Source organism: Rhinolophus sinicus, chromosome 2, assembly GCF_057876585.1.
Source record: "Rhinolophus sinicus isolate RSI-liver-muscle chromosome 2, RSI-T2T, whole genome shotgun sequence".
NCBI lineage: Eukaryota > Metazoa > Chordata > Mammalia > Chiroptera > Rhinolophidae > Rhinolophus > Rhinolophus sinicus.
The window spans coordinates 92,456,948-92,475,926 of record NC_142502.1 but is presented as its reverse complement, the minus strand read 5'-3'; the positions used below and the strand labels follow the sequence as shown (position 1 = coordinate 92,475,926).

Here is an 18,979-nt window from a genome sequence, read left to right as displayed (position 1 = left end):
CTCCTGGAAGCTGGAGGTTCCAGTGAGCAAGGAGCTGAGTGAGCTCTGTGTTCTTATTGTCTGTCTTTTGCCAGGAGGCAGGATGTGTGGATAGAAAGAGCTACAGTTTATTAAGCATTTGTTAATGCGTCCTATGTTTCTGGTACCTGTGGTTTAAATAGGTTATCTCATTGAATCCTTACTTTAGCCCCATGAAGTGAGTACCACTACCCATTTTACTCATGGAAAGCAGATGCTTAAAACGCTGGAACAAGTGAATAGTAGAGGTGGGATTTAAATTCCTGTCATCTGTCTCCAAAGCCATCAGTATAGTATATTGTTCAGATAAGTTTTAGAAGGGAGGGAGAGATAAAAGCATATCTGGAGTCAGGGGAAAGTAGAGAGATTTAAAGAGCCCTACGACAGCCTGTTTGAAATACTAATGTCTGAGATTTAGTAGGAAATATTCCCAAAGCAAGTGTGGGGGAGAAAGAAACATTCCTCTACCCTCCTAGGTTCTTTCAACTGGTCTAATAATTCAATCAACATGATACAGATTAACAAGAGAAAACAACCGTATTTAATTACATATGTACACATGGGAACCCCACCTACATGAGCGAGTCAAAGATCCTATATACATGAGAGGTTCCAAGATGGAAGGAGAAAATTAGGTGTACATAAATCCTGAGCTGAGGATGAGGAAAGCATCTTTGGGCCTCAGAGGTCATTACAGGATCATAAGAAGAGCTGATATCAGTAATTAGTGGCTTTCCCTGCCCTATAGATAGGTCAAAAAAGGTTATCGCAAAGAAGTTGTGGTATATATACACAATGGAATACTATTCGGCAGTAAGAAAAGATGATATAGGAACATTTGTGACAACATGGACGGATCTTGAGAGAGTAATGCTGAGCGAAACAAGTCAGACAGAAAAAGCAGAGAACCATGTGATTTCACTGATATGTGGTATATAAACCAAAAACAACAAAAGAACAAGACAAACAAATGAGAAACAGAAACGCATAGACACAGACAATAGTTTAGTGGTTGCCAGAGGGTAACGGGGGCGGGGGGTGGGGGGTGGGAGATGAGGGTAAGGGGGATCGAATATATGGTGATGGAAGGAGAACTGACTCTGGGTGATGAAAACACAATGGGATTTATAGATGATGTAATACAGAATTGTACACCTGAAATCTATGTAATTTTACTAACAATTGTCACCCCAATAAATTTAATTAAAAAAAAAAATATATGAAAAAAAAAAAAAAAAAAAAAAAAGGTTATCGCAGATCATCTCGTTAGGGCTGGTTGAAATTCTTTAAGGGAGAAGTGAAAGATCCTGTGAGCCCGCAGGGTCTCAATTGCCTTCAGATCAAAATAATTCTCATGCCAAAGTGGTGCATTTTGGGGGGCATGTTCTGAAACCCCACACAAGAATATTGCCCTTTTCTTTAGAAAATAACATAACAAAGTCCTAAACCCCTGCTTCTTGGCCTTCAAAATGAACAAATATTGGTTTTTGTTATAATTTTTCAGAATTTGAGAAAAATTAAACAGTACATGTCAGAAATCAAATTTTCCTGGGTTTTTCTCCCTGATACTTAGAGCCAATTATTCTCATGAAGTTGATGTTTGTCAAGTCCTTCCCCACCCATTTTTTAAATCATAAAGCTTATATTTGCTGACCTCAGCCATTTTAGCTGTTGAGCAAGTTGAGATTCTTTTGGAAAACATTGGTGGCTTCCATTGGTTAGAGAGGCTGGGAGATGATTCTCTACCCCCTCTTTTATATTGATTTATGTATTTATGTATCTATTTTTAAATTAACATTCATTGGGGTGACAATGGTTAGTAAAGTTACATTGGTTTCAAGTGTACAATTCTGTATTACATCATCTATATATCACATTCTCTACATCCTCTTTTACAACCTCCCCCAACAATGGCCGTGGAAGTCAGTCCTAGGCTTCTTGTGCCCATCATGAGCTGGCCCCCAGCTGTCACGTCTCCTGTTTTATAGCTCAGGAAGCCCCACTCTCTGCTTCTGGAAATACTTTTCTGATAGGAAGTGCTCCTCTGATAGCAAAATTGGCCCACCTGCCCCAGTAGTAGGTCTTAGGTGGAGACATGCAAGCTCTAGACCTTGATGATTGCCCCCATACCAAAGATTCTTATACTTCATGCGTGCAAGGGTAGGGTGGGTGTATAAATATATGCAGTCCTGTGCTGGAGCAGGTAGAACCCATAATGCACAGCTCTTCCCAGCACTGCATTCAGTGACATAGTGTTGTTGGTAGCTTGAAATTGACCATGGGGGGAGTATTCATGCCCCAGAAATCAGCAATCACTACAAATAAGGGCTGTTTATCTGTTTGTTTTCAGAGAGCTGGTTGTTAAACACTCATCTGCATGTAACTGAATATACTCCATAATTTTTTTCTTTTAGTATAAATACATTTTCCAGTTCTTTACTATTACAAAAAAACACCACAATAAATATATGGTACTTTGTGTACATATGTGTAAATTCCTTTAGGGTATATACCTGGTGGTGGAATTTCTAGTTTATAAACTATGCATGTTTCAATTTATCAGGTAGCATGGAATTGTGTTCCACTTGCAGTGTATAAGATTTCCTGTTTCCTCATGTTCTTTGTAAACATTTGGTACTGTCAACCTTCTTCATTTATGCCAATCTGAGCTTGAGGTTGTTTCGTTGTTATTTCATTGTTATTTCAGTAGACATTTTTCTGATTACTTGTGAGGTTGAAATTCTTTTAATATGTTTACCGGTCATTTGGATTTTTGTTTTTGTATATTTTGTGTTCACATTTTTTCTATTTTTCTCTTAAACTATCTCTCTTTTTTCTTACTGATTTGTAACAGTTTCTTTATATTCCTGGATAATTTACTCTTATTCAAGTATATTCTGAATCAATACCTTCTTCCATCTGTGGCTTGTCTTTTAACTGTGTTGTTGTGTTTTTTGTCATAAAAAGTTTAAATTTTGATATAGTCAAATTTATTGTTTCTATGGGTTTTTTTTTACATTTAAACAATTTTTCTGACCCCAAAGTTAAAGGAATTTTCCTATATTTTCTTTTTCAAAGTTTTGATTTTGCTATTTAGTCTTTAATCCATCCATAATTTATTTTTGTGACTAGTGCCAGAATTTAATTTTTTCATCACAGAGAAATGCTATTGTCCCAATATCATCATTGAAAAGACCAAATTTTCACTTTTGGGTTTTCGGTTTCTCTCATATACTACAAAATCCCTATATACACTTGCATCTGTTTTAGAACTCTCTATTCCATTCTATAGACCTATTGTTTTTTTCTTTTTTGGTAATATCACCCTCTCTAACATAGCTTTATAAAAAATTATTGATATACTGTTAGGGCAGTTCCTTTCTCCTTGTCCTTCCTTTTCAGAGTTTTCTTATCTATTTTTGGAGGTTTACTCTTTCATGTGTATTACAGAAAGTTTGTCAGTCAAATTCCACAAGACCTTGTTAAGTTTTTTATTGGAATAACATTGAATTTATAGACTGCTATAAAAATAATCACCATCTTTATTATACGGACATGCAAGCTCTAGACCTTGAGGTTTGCTCTGAACCTAAGATTCTACCAAAGACTCTTATACCTCATGCATGCAAGAGTAGGAGGGTGTATAAATATATGTACCCTTCTCTTCCATGAATGAATATATGTGTGTGTGTATAGAGATCAAAACTTTTTATAATTGCTTTATAACATTGCCATGAAAGTCTAATTTTTATTAGATTTCAGTACTTTAAAAATAATTTTGTAGATTATTTTTATTTCTATTGTGAAACTGATTTCTTATCTGTTATATGAACAGTTATTGCTGGTCTATAGAAGTGTTATTGATTTGATATGCTTATCTTAGTATTAACTTTTTCAAACTTTTCCCTGGTGTCTGGAGCCTGAGCTTTTATGTTAAACTTAGTATTTGTCATCAAAAGGGTCAATGACATTTTCACTGACTACTTTTTTTAGTGCTATAATACATATGGAAGGGTCAAAGTTACTAATATGACAGCCAGGGCAAGGTCCAAGAGGCATTTATCACAAGGTGTCTGCTAAAATCTGTTCACTTGCAACAATGGCTTGGACTAGATCCACTTGCATTCTCTCATTTGTCCTGTTGTTTGTTCACATAGCAGCTGTATCGGTAAGTAGAACCCTGCTTTTCTGGGTATTTAAAAATGTCGTTAATTCAAGTATACATTATCCATTTTCTGTATATTTATTTTCTTTCAGATTAAGCATCTTTCTAAAGGAAATGGTAAGGCTCAATTGAAATGCATAGAGAGTGTTTCTGAGCTTTCTCTCTTTTGTTCAGCAAGACCAGTAATAATTTTTTTTCCCACTTTTTAACAGTACGTGATGCAAATTTTGAAGAACAGAAGGATATTTCAGAAATAAATTTAGGTGGGTTCCTTGTCTGTATTATTAATGCCTTGAAATAATTTTAAATCCTGTGAAAGAATTGCTGCAAACCTATTACCTTCATAATACAGTATTGGTTAACTTGTGGGGTAGGGATATTTATTGGTGCTGCCTCAGAACTTGTAGTTTCTGAAAAATGGAAATATGGAAAGAGAATGATGGTTAGACCAAATTTTCTAGAACTAGTCTATGCTTAACGGATCTAGAAATGCACCAGATTTTTGTTTAGAAGTAGTTCATTCTGCCAGTTTCCATTTTGAAAAAAAGGAAAGAAAAATGGATGATAGTCTACTTGCTAAAGAAGAATATAAGGAATTTTCCTAGGGTTATATTTAATGGAGGGGAAAAACCCAGTCCCTCTCCAGGGCCATCATATTTACTAATAAATGTTTGCTCAGGACTTAGAGAAGAGTGCAAAGGTGTTTCCGTTTCGACATCTTGTCCACAAACACATTTCTTAAAGAAGTCCATCAGTCTCGTCCATTACTGAGAGAGAAGCTGAGTTATCATCTCTCTTTTTCCTCTTTTGTCCAGCTTCTAAAGTAAGGGAGAAGCCTCTCCATTTTGGGTGTCTTTGGTCAGGATTGATGGGAAACAGAGGTATTCATGGTCATAAACACCTAAAGCTTACAAAAGTGTTCATATCTAATTGCACGTTTATTTGTCAAATTCCGTAGTGCAGTAAGTGCTATTTTCCTTATGCAGGGAGGGACAGGAAGCTCTTTGTGATTGAGGTGACATGCCCAATATCACAGATGGCAGTGATGGGGCTTATGTCCTGGTCTTCTGAATCATAGCTCAGTGCTATGTGAAGACTTCAAAACTAAAAAAAAAAAACAACAACAACAAAAAAAACATACCTAAAGGTTAAATTTCTCTGGCTTTGTCCCATTTACAGGGGGAGGCAGGCTAGGTGATATTTCATTGGAAGAGCTTGGGAATGACTGCACGGGCAAAGCGAGGTGAATGGGTGAATGGCTTTCAAGGCTTTAGAATCAGGCGTCAAATGATCTCTCATTAGTCAGGCCGTCAAGATGTAGTGATTGAGAGGATGTGCTGTACTTAACAGGCTGGAATTAGAAGTCATTTTCCTAATCTTATCCTTATTTATCTAGTAAAAAACAGTTCTTTTACTTTAGAGCCTTTTCTTAATGTTCGTATCTATCACCATATCTGAACTGTGACCACAATGAAGAAATTTTACCATGTGGGTCCTTTCTCTTTTTAGATCAATCCAATAGAGCTGTCAAGGTTGATTGGGTTAGCCACATAGCCAGAATCACAAATTGTTTGGCAAACATCATATAGAAAAAATTGCCACTTTTTTACAATCTTCTCTCCATGCCTCATGATGTTGATTTAACTTTTTCTACCCCAAGACCTGCTCCTCTCAGTCTTTTCCATTTCAGTAAATGCAGTCTCCTCCTTCTAGACCTTTAGGTTCAGACCTCAGAGTTGCTCCAACTCTTGACTCTCTCTTACACCTTACACACCATCTGTCAGCAAATACTATCAGGTCTACCTTCAAATTATATCACAAGTTGTGACTTTTCAGCAGCAACTTCTCTTTTCCTGTCCTGGTTCAAGCCTTGTAGTGACCTCATAACTGCTCTTCCCTTTCTGTCTTCAACCTACAGGCTATTCTTCACAAAGTAGGCAGAGCTCTCTTAATATCAATCAGCCCATGTCACTTCTCTGATCCTTTACTTATTGGCTGACATCTCATCCCGTGCAAAATAAAGGTTCTCGAGGCTTGATTCACAAAGTGTGGTCCATGGGCCACCATCACCTGTGCCACCTAAAAGCTTGCTTAGAAATGCAGCATCTCAGGCCCCAACCCACACCTACAGAATCAGCAGCATCTCCATTCTGACAGAGCCCAGATGATTCCTATGCACGTGAAAGTTTGAGATGATCTGATCCTGGCCAGCTTTCCGACCTCACTATTTTTTTTTTTTACACACAACTTCCCTCCTTACTTACTTGAACTTCCTAGCCCTGACCTCACAGATATTCCTCTGCCTAGTAAGTGCTTCTCAGTGTGTGGCCCCCTCAACCAGAAGCACCAGCATCACCGGGAACTTGTTAGAAATAAAATTGTCAAGTCCCATCTCAGACTTACCAACTCAGAAACCCTGGGGGTGCAGCTCAGCAATCTGTGTAACAAGTTGTCATGCAGGGTCTCTGGTCCCGCTCCCCGCACAAGAACATGAGGCCAAAAAGGGACACCCACGGAGCCATAGATAGGAGAGTTATACCACTATATTCTTGCAGGTGGCTGGGTTGGAGACACAGGAAGCAGGAGCCACATGATCCGCAACCTGCCGTCCACTTCTCTGCCAACCAACCAAACCCCTAGCGTAGCCACAGCAGTTATATTAGTGGCTAATGGCTAACCTGTAATAGCTGATGGCTAACTAGTCACAGCTGATGGCCATCTGATTACAGCAGATAGCCATCTAATAACCAAACCAGCACCTTTTGATGTGAGGCCGAGAGTCTGGAAACTACTCTCTGGGACTCTGTCCCCACACAAGCCCCCCTGGAGATTCTGATGCTAACATTTGGGAAGCGCTGCTCTAGGACATCCAGGCTTTCCTGCCTCAGGACCTTTGTGTTTGCTGCTGCCCTTGCCTTCAATACTCTTCTTTCGCTTTTCTCTCCATCAGATTTCTGCTTCAATGTCGCATCCCCAGGGAGGCCTTCCCTCACCACCCTTTGTAAAGTGTCAACCCTCCCCCACCACAGCACTCTATCCCCCTTCCTTTGTCTTATGCTTTTTTTTTTTATTGTGATTTTCACCATCTGCTATACTCTATATCTATTTTTTTTTTTTGTCTTCCCTCCCTCCCCAATCAAGAATGTCATTTCCCTGCGGGCCTTGCTATATTCTTTGCTATGTTCCCAGCATCTGGAACAATGCCTGGGGACATTAGACACTTAATAAGTAAGTATATGCTACCTGAGCAAACCGGGTAGTGACTAGATCGAGGTTTGCTTTCAATGGATATGTACTCCTTTGGAAGTGCTCTTCTTGCTGCACTCTCACACTCCTCTGTGATCTTTCTGTGCTGACCGACCACTGGGGCCAAGGTCTGAGTGGGCTTGTTCATACCGCTCCAGAAGAGCCCGCTCCTAATCCAGGCCAGCCGTCAGGAAATGCATACTTTTGCTCATGACAAGCCTAGACAACAGTGAGAATAGACCAGACCTCTACTGAACAGGAAATTCAAAATCTGGGTGCTACTGGTGGTGGGGCAGTGGTGTCACTGCCATCTGTTGTTAATTGTGCTGTTATTATATACATAGGATAGGATTATGGAGATTAAGAAAATTTAGGAAATGTGTGCGTAAGGAAAAGGGTGATGCAAGGACAACCTTAGTTGCTTGGCTTTGGAGAGTTCCATTGCTTTTTCAGGTCAAAGATCAACATGAACTCATTTCCGTAGGGTCAGGAAGAAGGAAGGTATAATGACAGAAGGGGGCTGGGGTGGGAAGACAGGAGTCCTAAAACTCAAGCAGCCCCTGACCACCTAGCACGTCACTTCCAATCTCAGGACTCCATTTCACCCCTTGAAATATGAGAGGTTTGGAGTCAGTAATCAAAAAGATCTTTTCCAACTTATCTCTTCCCTTGATAATTCTTGGACAAAGTTTCTTGTTCCAAAAATGAAAACAGAATATGTGACAACATATGATCATTTTTTGGCTATTTACACTTGCTCAATTAGAGGGAATGTTTGCATGGTTTCAGAATGAGTTTCACCACATAAAGATGAACAATGAAAGATTTACAATGGAAAAGATGAATTTTAGTAATGCTCATTTAAATATCTCTTTTTTCAAAATCCACCTCTAGCTGCAGGGTTGGACCTCTTTCAAGGGGACATCCTCCTTCAGGTGAGTACCACCAATAACACAATTATGTCCCTCAGGACTGGCTGTGACATAGGATTGTGAGCCTCTGCTGTGTCGAGCCCTGGATGGGCACGGTGGAGGAGATGAAAGAATCTAATCTAATCTGTACTCACAAGGACTTCCACTGTGGTTGGTAGTAACGAATACAGATTAAAAAAAAAAAAAATTAGCAAACAGTAAAAAAGAGTCTATAATTATTAAATTGCTTGTCCACCCAATTTCCTAATAAGTGAAGAATGAGAGAAGAAAATGCACCAATATGGTTAAAGTGGCTATTTCAGTTTGGGGGAATTGCAGGTTTTATTTATTTTGTTTTTTTTTTTTTTTTAACTTTTATTTATTTAAGTGTGTTTTCCCGGGACCCATCAGCTCCAAGTCAAGTAGTTGTTTCAATCTAGTTGTGGAGGACGCAGCTCACACTGGCCCATGCGGGGATCGAACCGGCCACCTTGTTGTTAAGAGCACCGTGCTCTAACCAACTGAGCTAACTGGCCACCCCTATTTATTTTATTCTTAATAATTTCTCTGAATTTTCCAACTTGTCAATAATGTGTTATCACTTTATAATCAGAACATAAATGCTACTCAACTGTTGAGTTATGTGACAGATTATTTGTGGTGTGAGAGTTTAGTGAAGGCGGAAGCCAACGAAACTTTGAGGACTAGCCTTTCTATTATACTTATCTCTGCTTTGTTTCCACAGAACTCCAGAAACGGCCTGAGAGACCCCAACGCCAGGTGGAAGTTCCCCATTCCTTACATTCTGGCAGACAATCTGGGTAATACTAATTGTTCCTAATTAGGAGCTTTGGGTTAAGCTCGTCTCTGTCCTCTGTCTCCTGTCATTGGCTTCAGATTGGGAGTAACTACCAAGGTATAAGAGAATTTCCAAGCCCCGATGATTCTTTATCTCCTGGGCTGACAGGCATGACATTACATCAAAACCAGTGCTGCTTTACCAGTCTGAGATACAGAGTATCAGATATTAAATTTAAAAAGGCAGAACACATTACTATGTTAATAAGGCCAGAAGCGTCATAAAGAACAAAAGCACAATGAAATGTAATTTGGCAGCATGGCCATGAAAAATTGGCACTTGAAATAATAGTGCTTAGGTGAAGCAAAATTTGGTATGAGGATACTATTTTCAGCACACTGATCTTCCCTTTCTGTGATAAGACAGACATTTGTGACAAACAGAAAAGTCTATATTTCACATGGTTGTAGTAAATGTATGTTTAACTTGGTAAGAAAATTCCAAACAATTTTCCAAAGTGACTGTGCCATTTTTCTCACTAACAATGTACAAGTGTCCCTTTGGTTCCACTTTCTCACTAACATTGGTGGTGTTAATCTTTTTAACTTTAGCCATCCTAGTGGTTGTGAAATGGTGTGTCACTGTGATTTTATTTTACATTTTCCTAATGACTAATGAAATTTAGCACATTTTCATGTGCTATTGGCCATTTGTGTATTCTCATATGATGTGTCTGTTCAATTCTGTCATGATTTTCTATTGTATTATTTGACTTTTCATTATTTATAGAGCTTTATATATTAAAGTCCTTTGTCAGATATATATAATGAATATTTTTTCCAGTCTGTGACTTGCCTTTTTTTAAAGCAACGTATTAATTTTATTAATTTTTCTAAGGACCAGCTTTTGACATGTTAATTTTCTCTTGCTTCTCTGCTTTGTATATTGCTGCTTTCTGCTCTTTATTATTTCCTTTCTTCTACATACATCAGGTTTAATTTGCTTTTTTTAATATTTAAGGTGGAAATATATATCATTGATTTTAAATCTTCACTTATTTCTAACATTATATAATGCTATAATATGACATCTAAAGCTATAAATTTTATTTGAAACACTGGCTTTACTGCTTTCCACAAATTTTATATGTTGTATATTTATTAAAATTTATTTGAGGTATTTTCTAATTTCTGTTGTGCTTTTTTAAAAAATCCACAGGTCAATTAGAACTATATTTTTAAGTTTCCAAATATTTGGAGCTCCTCTAGACCATCTATTATTGATTTCCAGTTTTTGTTGAGCTCAGAGAACATATTCTATAAGATTTCAATCTTTTGAAATTTGCTGAGACATGTTTTATAGTCTAACTTATGGTCTATCTTGGTGAATGTTGTTTGTACACTTGAAAGAACTTGTATTCTGCAGTTCTGGTGCACATTATTCTATCAGCGTTAAATAGATCAAGGTGATTATTGGTGTTGGTTGTACATTAGATATTGTAAATATTACATTTTAGAGATTCTGCATTCTGTTATTCTCCTCTGAACAGTGTTAATTTGTGTTAGTGCAGTAAATTACTGACTGATCAGCTTGGATTTGTGAATGTTTTGTTTTGATTTCATCCTTTGCTCAAAGCAAATCCCTTTGTGCTAGAACATAGTCTTTTAAGACGTGGCCTCTTTGGAGTTTCAATAGAATGCCCAAGAGTTTTCCCAGCCCCTCTAATTGGCATGACTCAAACTCCAAATTCTCTCTCCAATACGGTGGGAAGCAGCTGAGATATCTGTTTAATTTAATCAGCATCCCACCTGTTACATTCCACTAAGCTCCTTGGAGACTTCTCCAATTTATGCAAAGTCCAGGGGTCAGACAAAAATTGGAGATATGTTTACACACAGATTTTGAAACCACCAGCTCCCCCCGCCCTCCCCCCCCCCCCCCCCACACAATCAATCATTGCTATTTTCTTTCCAGGATTTCCTCCCTTGATTTTCAGCCACTCAGGCAATCCCAAACTCTTCCCTGTGATATGTCAAGAAAATACAACTGCAAATTTATGCTTGAGTTCTCTCTTCCTTGCACTAAAAGAATTAGGGTGTGCCCTCATGCAAAAAGCTGTATAAATGTAAATCTTAACCAATCACATTTCCTCCTTTCATGAATAAACTCTCCTATAGTTTCTGCCTGTTTTAGTCATTTTCCAGTGCTTTCAAAGCATTTCTTTTCCTAATTTCCCCCCATAGTTTATAATTGTTATCAGTGAGAGGATTAGTCAGATTCAAGCTCCTTCAGCATTACCATATCAAAAACTCTGTCAAAAGATTCTGAAACTGAATATAATTAGCCTTCCTTTACTCATCTTTAACAAGCAGCTTCATCAGTGGCTGAAGTTACCTCTTCTCATATTAGTTGATGAGGGTTAAGGAGGGCTCATGGTTTTCAAACCTAACATGGTTGTTTCAGACAAAACTATATATAATTTACTATGTCATGGCACAGTGAAGTACTGAGGCAAAAGATAAGCTCCTTCCTCACCAGGGGCTAACAGTGTCCTAAAAGGAGCAGACTAGGTACGTCAAGACAACACACAAAATAGAAGTGTGACTTTCAGGGGAGACAGACTCAGGGTTGGTTTCACGGCAAAGAAAAAGGCTTCAAGTGGGGTTTAATTCCTTTTTTTTTTTTCTTTTGAATGATGTTGGGACAGTTTTTACAAAATTATTACAGAATTGCTTAATTCCCTTTGTACAATTTATTCAGGTATGTGGAAGTCGGAAATGGTGTGATTTTAAAATTAACCACTCTTAGCACTCCCACTATTTGGCTTGAGGATAACAAAAGCAACATAATCTTATAGGCAGCACGACTTCAGCAAAATCAACATTTTTTCCTTACCTTTTTGTGAAAACCAAGCTGTCCTGTTGTTATCTATGTTGTTTCCACAATTAATTCACTGACTCTTCCGATGAGTATTCCTTTAATGACCTTGATAAGGTCTTATGACATATGAACTGTGGAATCTCCAACTTGGTAGTTTAGTAAATGAAATAAGAGCTGGGATAATGTGAAGTAAGTACTTGATAAACCGCCAAGAATTACAAACTCTCCAACTTACTTTATCTATTCATTCATCCATGTGAAAGAGCCATGTGACTCTCCTGAGGCAATGCACGCAGAATCTCTGCTTGAATGGGGAGACAGGAAAAGGAGAAAATGGGAAGCTATTTTATGATTTCATTTAGCCACACACACATACATACATGTATTCTTATTTTGTAGTTTTATTTACACTATGCGTTTAAAGTATGCCCTTGATGTTTACGTCCACAAATAATTTTTCAGTTTTAGTTTTCAAGAAATCTGTTTACTACTGAAAAAACAAACAAACAAAAAAACACCTATAATGGACTTCTGTGGATTTCATGTAGTGGCATGTTGTTCTGTAAACTACGTTATATACATTATCCAAGATCTAAGTAATACTCATTGGTATTTTTACTGATTTCTGCAGGGTTGAATGCCAAAGGAGCTATTCTCTATGCCTTTGAAATGTTTCGCCTCAAGTCCTGTGTGGATTTCAAGCCCTATGAAGGAGAAAGCTCGTACATCATCTTTCAGCAGTTTGAGGGGTTAGTATGAAATTTTACATAGTGTGAAAATCACCTATCCTTCAGTTTATAAAAAGTGACGTATCTCTCTTAAAGGCTAAAAGAAGAAATTGGAAAGAAACTAGAAGGAAAAATCAAATCTTTCACTGTGAATTTTTAAATTACATCACATTTTTAACATACTACGCAGAGAATGAGCTGTTTGGATACCTTTGGGCCCCAGGGAGATTTATCTCTGTTTCTTTCCTAAGTTTAGGTCATGTTTTAAATTACAGTACTTCTTAAAGTCAAATTTATTAAAATATAAATCACACCCTATTTATGTTATTGTTTAAAATTATGGTACTCTGTTGGCTGGAACTCTTTGAAAAGTTCTAGATATAAACTTACTCTTCATAGTTATTCGTTTCTAAGAAGAAATAATTGGTATATTAAGAAAAAAGCCCATTTTCCTTTTTTGTGGTTATGTTGATCAATCTGGGCTAGCTGAGGTTGGGAGGCCATCCTACCACCTGCTGTAACTGTGTGTCTTCAACCCCAGCCTGGAGATACTAGCTCACCCTGCCATTCCCATCACTGCCCCTAGGTGTTGCCTGGATTTGGTGGTTTAGTTCTGATGGTGGAATTTGAATTAATCATTGATGGATAACAGAGAGGAAGAAGAAGTTAGCACACGATTTAGCCTCTTAAGAAAAAAATAAGCAAAAACATAGCAGTAAAAAAAGTAAAATTCTGATGAGACTTAGGTACAAGTTAAGTACCTTAGTTAACCTGAGTATTTGCTTAGATCATTCTTTTATTAAAAGAAAAAAAAGATATATAGAACACCTATTGTGTATTAGGAAGTATGCTAGTCTGTAGATACAAAGAAGTACGAGACACAATCTACACCTCACAAGGTTTACAGTTGGCAGGTGGGGGTGGTGGAGAAACAACAAATAAATGGTTCTACTTAGTGCCATGGGCTAAGACAGAAGTAGGACCTTTCATGTAGCGTGAGGTGAAGTGTCAGGGGAGCCCCGATGAATGTTAGAGAGATGAAGGAAGAAGGACATAGAGGAAGAGGCGAGGCAGGAGAAATGGGGGTGGTGGGAAGAGAGTGAGAGTGGGAGAAAGTGGGGAGGGAGAAGAAGGAGAAGAGAGAAAATGAAGAAAGAAAAGAAGAAAAGATAGCAAACATGAATAGAAATCTGGCTTACTTGGAGAACTCATTAAGTTCAGGATGTCTGAAGCTTTGCATGTAAGGGGCAGAGTGATGAGTAATGGAGCCAGGAAGATAAACAGAAGCCTGGTAATGGTGAGCTATGTATAAGGGAATCCACTCTTATGTGGAAATATGTTCAAGTCTCCATTTTAGAAACATTACTTTGGCAGCAGTGGATAAAGAATTGAAGTGGGGCAAGACTGGTGGCAGGAGACCAATTAAAGGATCCCCAGGAGAGAAATGAAAGGGACCTACACTAAAGAAGAGGCAGTTGAAATAAAGAAGAGGGAATGGATTTCAGAAATACGTATAGACACAGACAATAGTTTAGTGGTTACCAGAGGGTAAGGGGGGAGCGGGGTGGGAGATGAGGGTAAAGGGGGATCAAATATATGGTGATGGAAGGAGAACTGACTCTGGGTGGTGAACACACAATGGGATTTATAGATGACGTAATACAGAATTGTACACCTGAAATCTATGTAATTTTACTAACAATTGTCACCCCAATAAATTTAATAAAAAAAAAAGAGGTGGACTTATGAGAAACAAGTGATTGGTTGAGGTAGGGGTGAGGAACAGAGAGGAATCAAGGATGATCACGATTTTTGATTTGCATGACTGGCGGGTGGTAACCTCACTCGCTGACGTGGGGGATAGGATAGTGAATTTGTTTCTGAACATGTAGTTTATTGTTTGAAGTTTTTGTGGGTCATATAAATGGAAATAACCAATACTTATCTGGACAGTTTCTTTCTATGTGAAGGGAAACATTTAAAGTATACCTCAGGCCTTGTCAAGACCGCAGATTTTCATGGTTCTCTGCTTTTGACTTCATCATCTTGTCCTTTGGCAACCTCCTCTGAGCTTAAAGGAAGCACCAAAGCCTTTAATTATTCATTGAAAATTTCAGGGGGAAAAAATCCACTTTCTTAACACTTTTATTTCTACTCTTTAACTACAATTTTTGCATCACTTTTTTTTTTTCACAAAGAGGAAGAAGTTGTTTCTCTTAAAAATAAAATACTCAAAATGATTACTTTCTAAAAGTTCTCCTTTTCCCAGTAAGATTTTCTTAGTTTCTTTTCAGTGTGTAACTCAGTCCCCAGGTACCTGATGAAGGAGTGGGTCAGCTTTGAGGGACACTGTCTGTAAAACCTGAATATGGGGGACTCAATGCCTGTGGCAGGGAGTTTTCTCTGTTACATTTAAGTTAGGGGAGGGAGAAAGGGAAAGATAAAGCCTGGGGAAGAAACTGGCCCAAAGTGCCCCAAATCCTTCACGGTCCTTGTGCTCTGAAGCTGGCAGTTAATTGGGCTTTTTCTGAAAGACCAGGTCAAGATTCACAGAGTGGTAGAATTATGGTGTTTTTTCAACTTAAACCTTTCTGTTGGGGAAGAGATAGATGTATAATAAATGCTTCCTCCGGATTGTGGTCATTTTGAAGAGTAAACTCTGATTTGATAATGAAATTCTACTGTCAGAAAAACAATTTGGTCGTGATGCTGCTTGCACTACCTGGTAAATTTACTAAAGCTCATTGAATTGTATACTTAAAATTGTGAATTTTGTTGTATATAAATTATACCTTAATAAAGTTGTTAAAATATAATTAAGATCCATCTTTGAGTAAAGACAAATCATTGGCATTTGAAGGTAGATGATGCTAGCAATCTTGGAGAAAACAATGTCGGCTAAAATAATGTGACTGTCACCAAGAAACCTGTAATCTGTTGGCAGCATTTAAAACCATTGGCAGATCTTTTATTCAGTTGATCAGTTGTTGTAGATTCTTGCACCACAGTTTAAAGCAGATAAGGAGACAATTTGTGGAAAGCTTCAGGTTTGCTAATAGAAGTGGGAAATCAGATTTATGAGAAAAGACAAAAATAATTGGGGAAAAGTGGGCAGAAGGCTGCATCCTGAGGAATTTAGGGTATCTGCCAGCAGTTTCTGAGTCCACTGCTGTCTGAGGGAAGTTATGGGTCCCTCTTGCCTGGGGCCCTTCAGAAATGTTAGACCTGGGCTATGCTGTCACTAATGAGGCTGTTTCTCATGGTCATAAAAATTTACACCTGCTCTTTATAGGAAATTTGGAAACTCATTAGAGTATAAAGGAGAAAATTTAAATCAACCACAGCCACCACTTAGAGACAATATTTTGGTGTAAAAGTGATAGTGTTATTATTTGGAATGGGTTTGTGCAGGTAAAGAAGAATGCCGGTTTTTACTTCTTTCTACCTGATGCATTATTAGGATTAATTTGCCACTTATACATATAATGGACCATCATTTTTAAAGCCTGCATAACACCCTCCAGGAAAATGTTTCTTTATTTAACCAGTCCTCTATCATTGAACCATCAGGATATGAGAGTGCTATTGATAATTTCTTTTTAAAATGAAACCTAACTTGTTTCTAATTTCTGTCCTGCAATCCTATGAATTACAGCCACTTAAGACTTCTCTAGGAGAAAATTTCCCTCTTCTCCTCTTTTAAGATGCTGGTCGGAGGTCGGCAACCAACATGTTGGACAGAACCTTTCCATTGGCCCGGGGTGTGACTATAAGGCCATCATTGAACACGAGATCCTGCATGCTTTGGGATTTTACCATGAGCAGTCAAGAACTGACCGGGATGGTTATGTGAAAATCTGGTGGGATGAAATTCTTCCAGGTGTGTATAAACCCAAGGTAGATGGATGGACTGTGCTTTTATCTTCACCATTTGCTGAGACCAACCCTGGGACGACAAGTCCAATTTGTGTGTGGATAGGTGCTTCAGATTCTCCTGTGGGAATACAAAGTATAAAGTGGGCAAGGATATGACTACTTGTCATGTGGACTCTGTGGGTCTGACCCCAGACAAGGGTCTCAGGGAATACTGTATGTTGGATCATTTTAAGTGGGGATTAATTGAAAGTTAAACAGAAGTCTTTTTTAGATTCAGTGGGGTGTTTTTTTTTGGGGGGGGGGGATTTATCTAAAATGTCTATTTTCCTGTCTTCATAAGTAAAGTGATTTAGGTCTCTGAAAATGTCAGGGTCATTTTTCTGGATGTGAAATTTCATGGAGCTCTAGAGGTTTAGTTGAATATATGATGACTCTATGACCTATTCAAGAAGTTTTTTTAGTGCTTTACCAAATCAATGATAGGTGTTTGAAAACCAAAAAAAATAATAACAACAGAAATGAATATTTTTCTCTGATGTTGTAGCCCCAATTCTGTTCATTCTGGCTAATAGCCTGAGTTCTAGTTAATCAAAATTTATTGGTCTTTTCTTTCTCTTTTCTAAAAAACACTCTTTTTCTGCTCCCAGCTATACAATGGATAACACAGTTTTATTCCACATTACCATGCAGTTATGCTATTCTAATAATTTCAGTGTTCTTTAATTTTGTTAGGCTTTCCTTAATTGTTTGAGACAACTAAGTGCAGTGCTTCTGAGTAACAACATAATTTATCCATCAGGTTCCCAATGTCCTGGGGGGAAAAGTCAATGCTGTGTTTCTGAAAACACCTAGTTTTTCATTAAAAATTAGTTCATGGAGTAGAAAAGCATTATTTTTGGCAGTAATACATTCATTAAACTTTAATGTATTAGAAATGTCTTAACTATTATCACACATGATTTTCATGAAGCAAATAATTGCCTTATTATTATCTGGTTTTTTGAGATTCCAATTTCCTGTATGAGTTCATATATTCAAGTACATCTCTAATGATTTTACTTTCAGGGACTTAGAAGAAGTAGCCATACTTTAAAATTAAATATGAATCCCCAAAATCTTCTGCCAGAACTAGCTCATTTTGGAAAAAGGGGGATCAATGGTTCTCACATGGGGTAGAGCTATGTAGGATGGCTAATCATATCAAAGTCACCTATGGGTTTTCTCAATCTGTGTCCCTCCCAGTACCTCATATTCTGATACTTCTATGAATGTGGAGTGTTGGTGGAAGGAGGGAAACCATGCAGTTTGTAAAACCTAATATGTTCCCAGGATTGGACCCACACACACTTCTACCAATCCTGCCACCCAACCACTGAGCTAGAGGCCAAGTGATATTTTTCTCTGCCTCCCAGTCCAATCTAGAGAAGAATTAGAGAATATTCACCTGGATATGAAATAACAGATGAAATCCAATATATTTGTCTCTCAGGGTAATTGTATTATATAACTGGGTCTGTGTAGAGGGGAAAGGAAGTGGGAGTCATAGGTCAAAGGACCAAATCTCTGCTTGTGAGACTCTGGGCACTATTAGACTTTGTATTTGCCTACAAGCTTGCATTTCTTGTCTTCCCATACATGGACTTGACTGGCTGAAAATCACACGAAGAAGCAGAAAACATTCACATTTTTAAGTCCTGAAGACCACCATGCTTAGTGCTTTTAAGATGGCTTTAGGCCAAACAAGGCCCTTTGGTCAGAGGGAGCGGACACACTTGCCAGGATAATTTGCAGACTTGCTCAACTCAGGGTTAGGCATGGATTACTCAACACATGATTTCTCATCGCCTATCTCTATTTTTATCAAGTATATTTCCATAGATTGAAATTGCCTGCAATCACTGAAGAACTGTTCTCAAGTGAGACATCAAATCCAATGAGAACATAAACAGGAGTAGTATTATTGCTCAGGGTAATTCATGAGTTGTATTGCACTTCATCTTCCGTTGATAACAATCTTATTATTTAACCACAGAAGTTACTGTACTGGCAGTGAAGTTCTCTCCTCCAAATCCATCTTCATTTCTTAAGTCAGAATTGTGTTTTCTGGACCTGTTTCCTTCTTCCATTAAGGAAAAAAACTTCTGAGGTCTAGCAGGGGTTTGCCAACTACAACCCATGGGCCATATCCACTTGCTTTTGTAAATAAAGATTTATGAGGGCACAGCCACCCCCATTTGTTTATACATTGTCTATGGCAGTTTTTGTGCTACAATGGCAGATTTGTGACAGAGACCATATGGCTTGCTAAGCAAAAATATTTTCTATCTCACCTTTTACACAAAATGTTCGCTGATGA

The 18,979-nt window shown here is 38.0% G+C and overlaps 1 protein-coding gene across 1 annotated transcript in view; it reads left to right on the top strand.

Annotated features, from left to right (window-relative positions):
• The first annotated feature begins 4,117 nt into the window (after positions 1–4,117).
• MEP1A (meprin A subunit alpha) overlaps positions 4,118–18,979 on the top strand; it is a 28,909-nt gene continuing 14,047 nt past the window's right edge. The window contains 8 exon segments of the mRNA XM_074333037.2: positions 4,118–4,207; positions 4,209–4,265; positions 4,267–4,300; positions 4,396–4,446; positions 8,324–8,364; positions 9,086–9,161; positions 12,651–12,768; positions 16,452–16,627. Of these exon segments, the coding sequence (XP_074189138.2) occupies positions 4,118–4,207; positions 4,209–4,265; positions 4,267–4,300; positions 4,396–4,446; positions 8,324–8,364; positions 9,086–9,161; positions 12,651–12,768; positions 16,452–16,627 (643 nt within the window).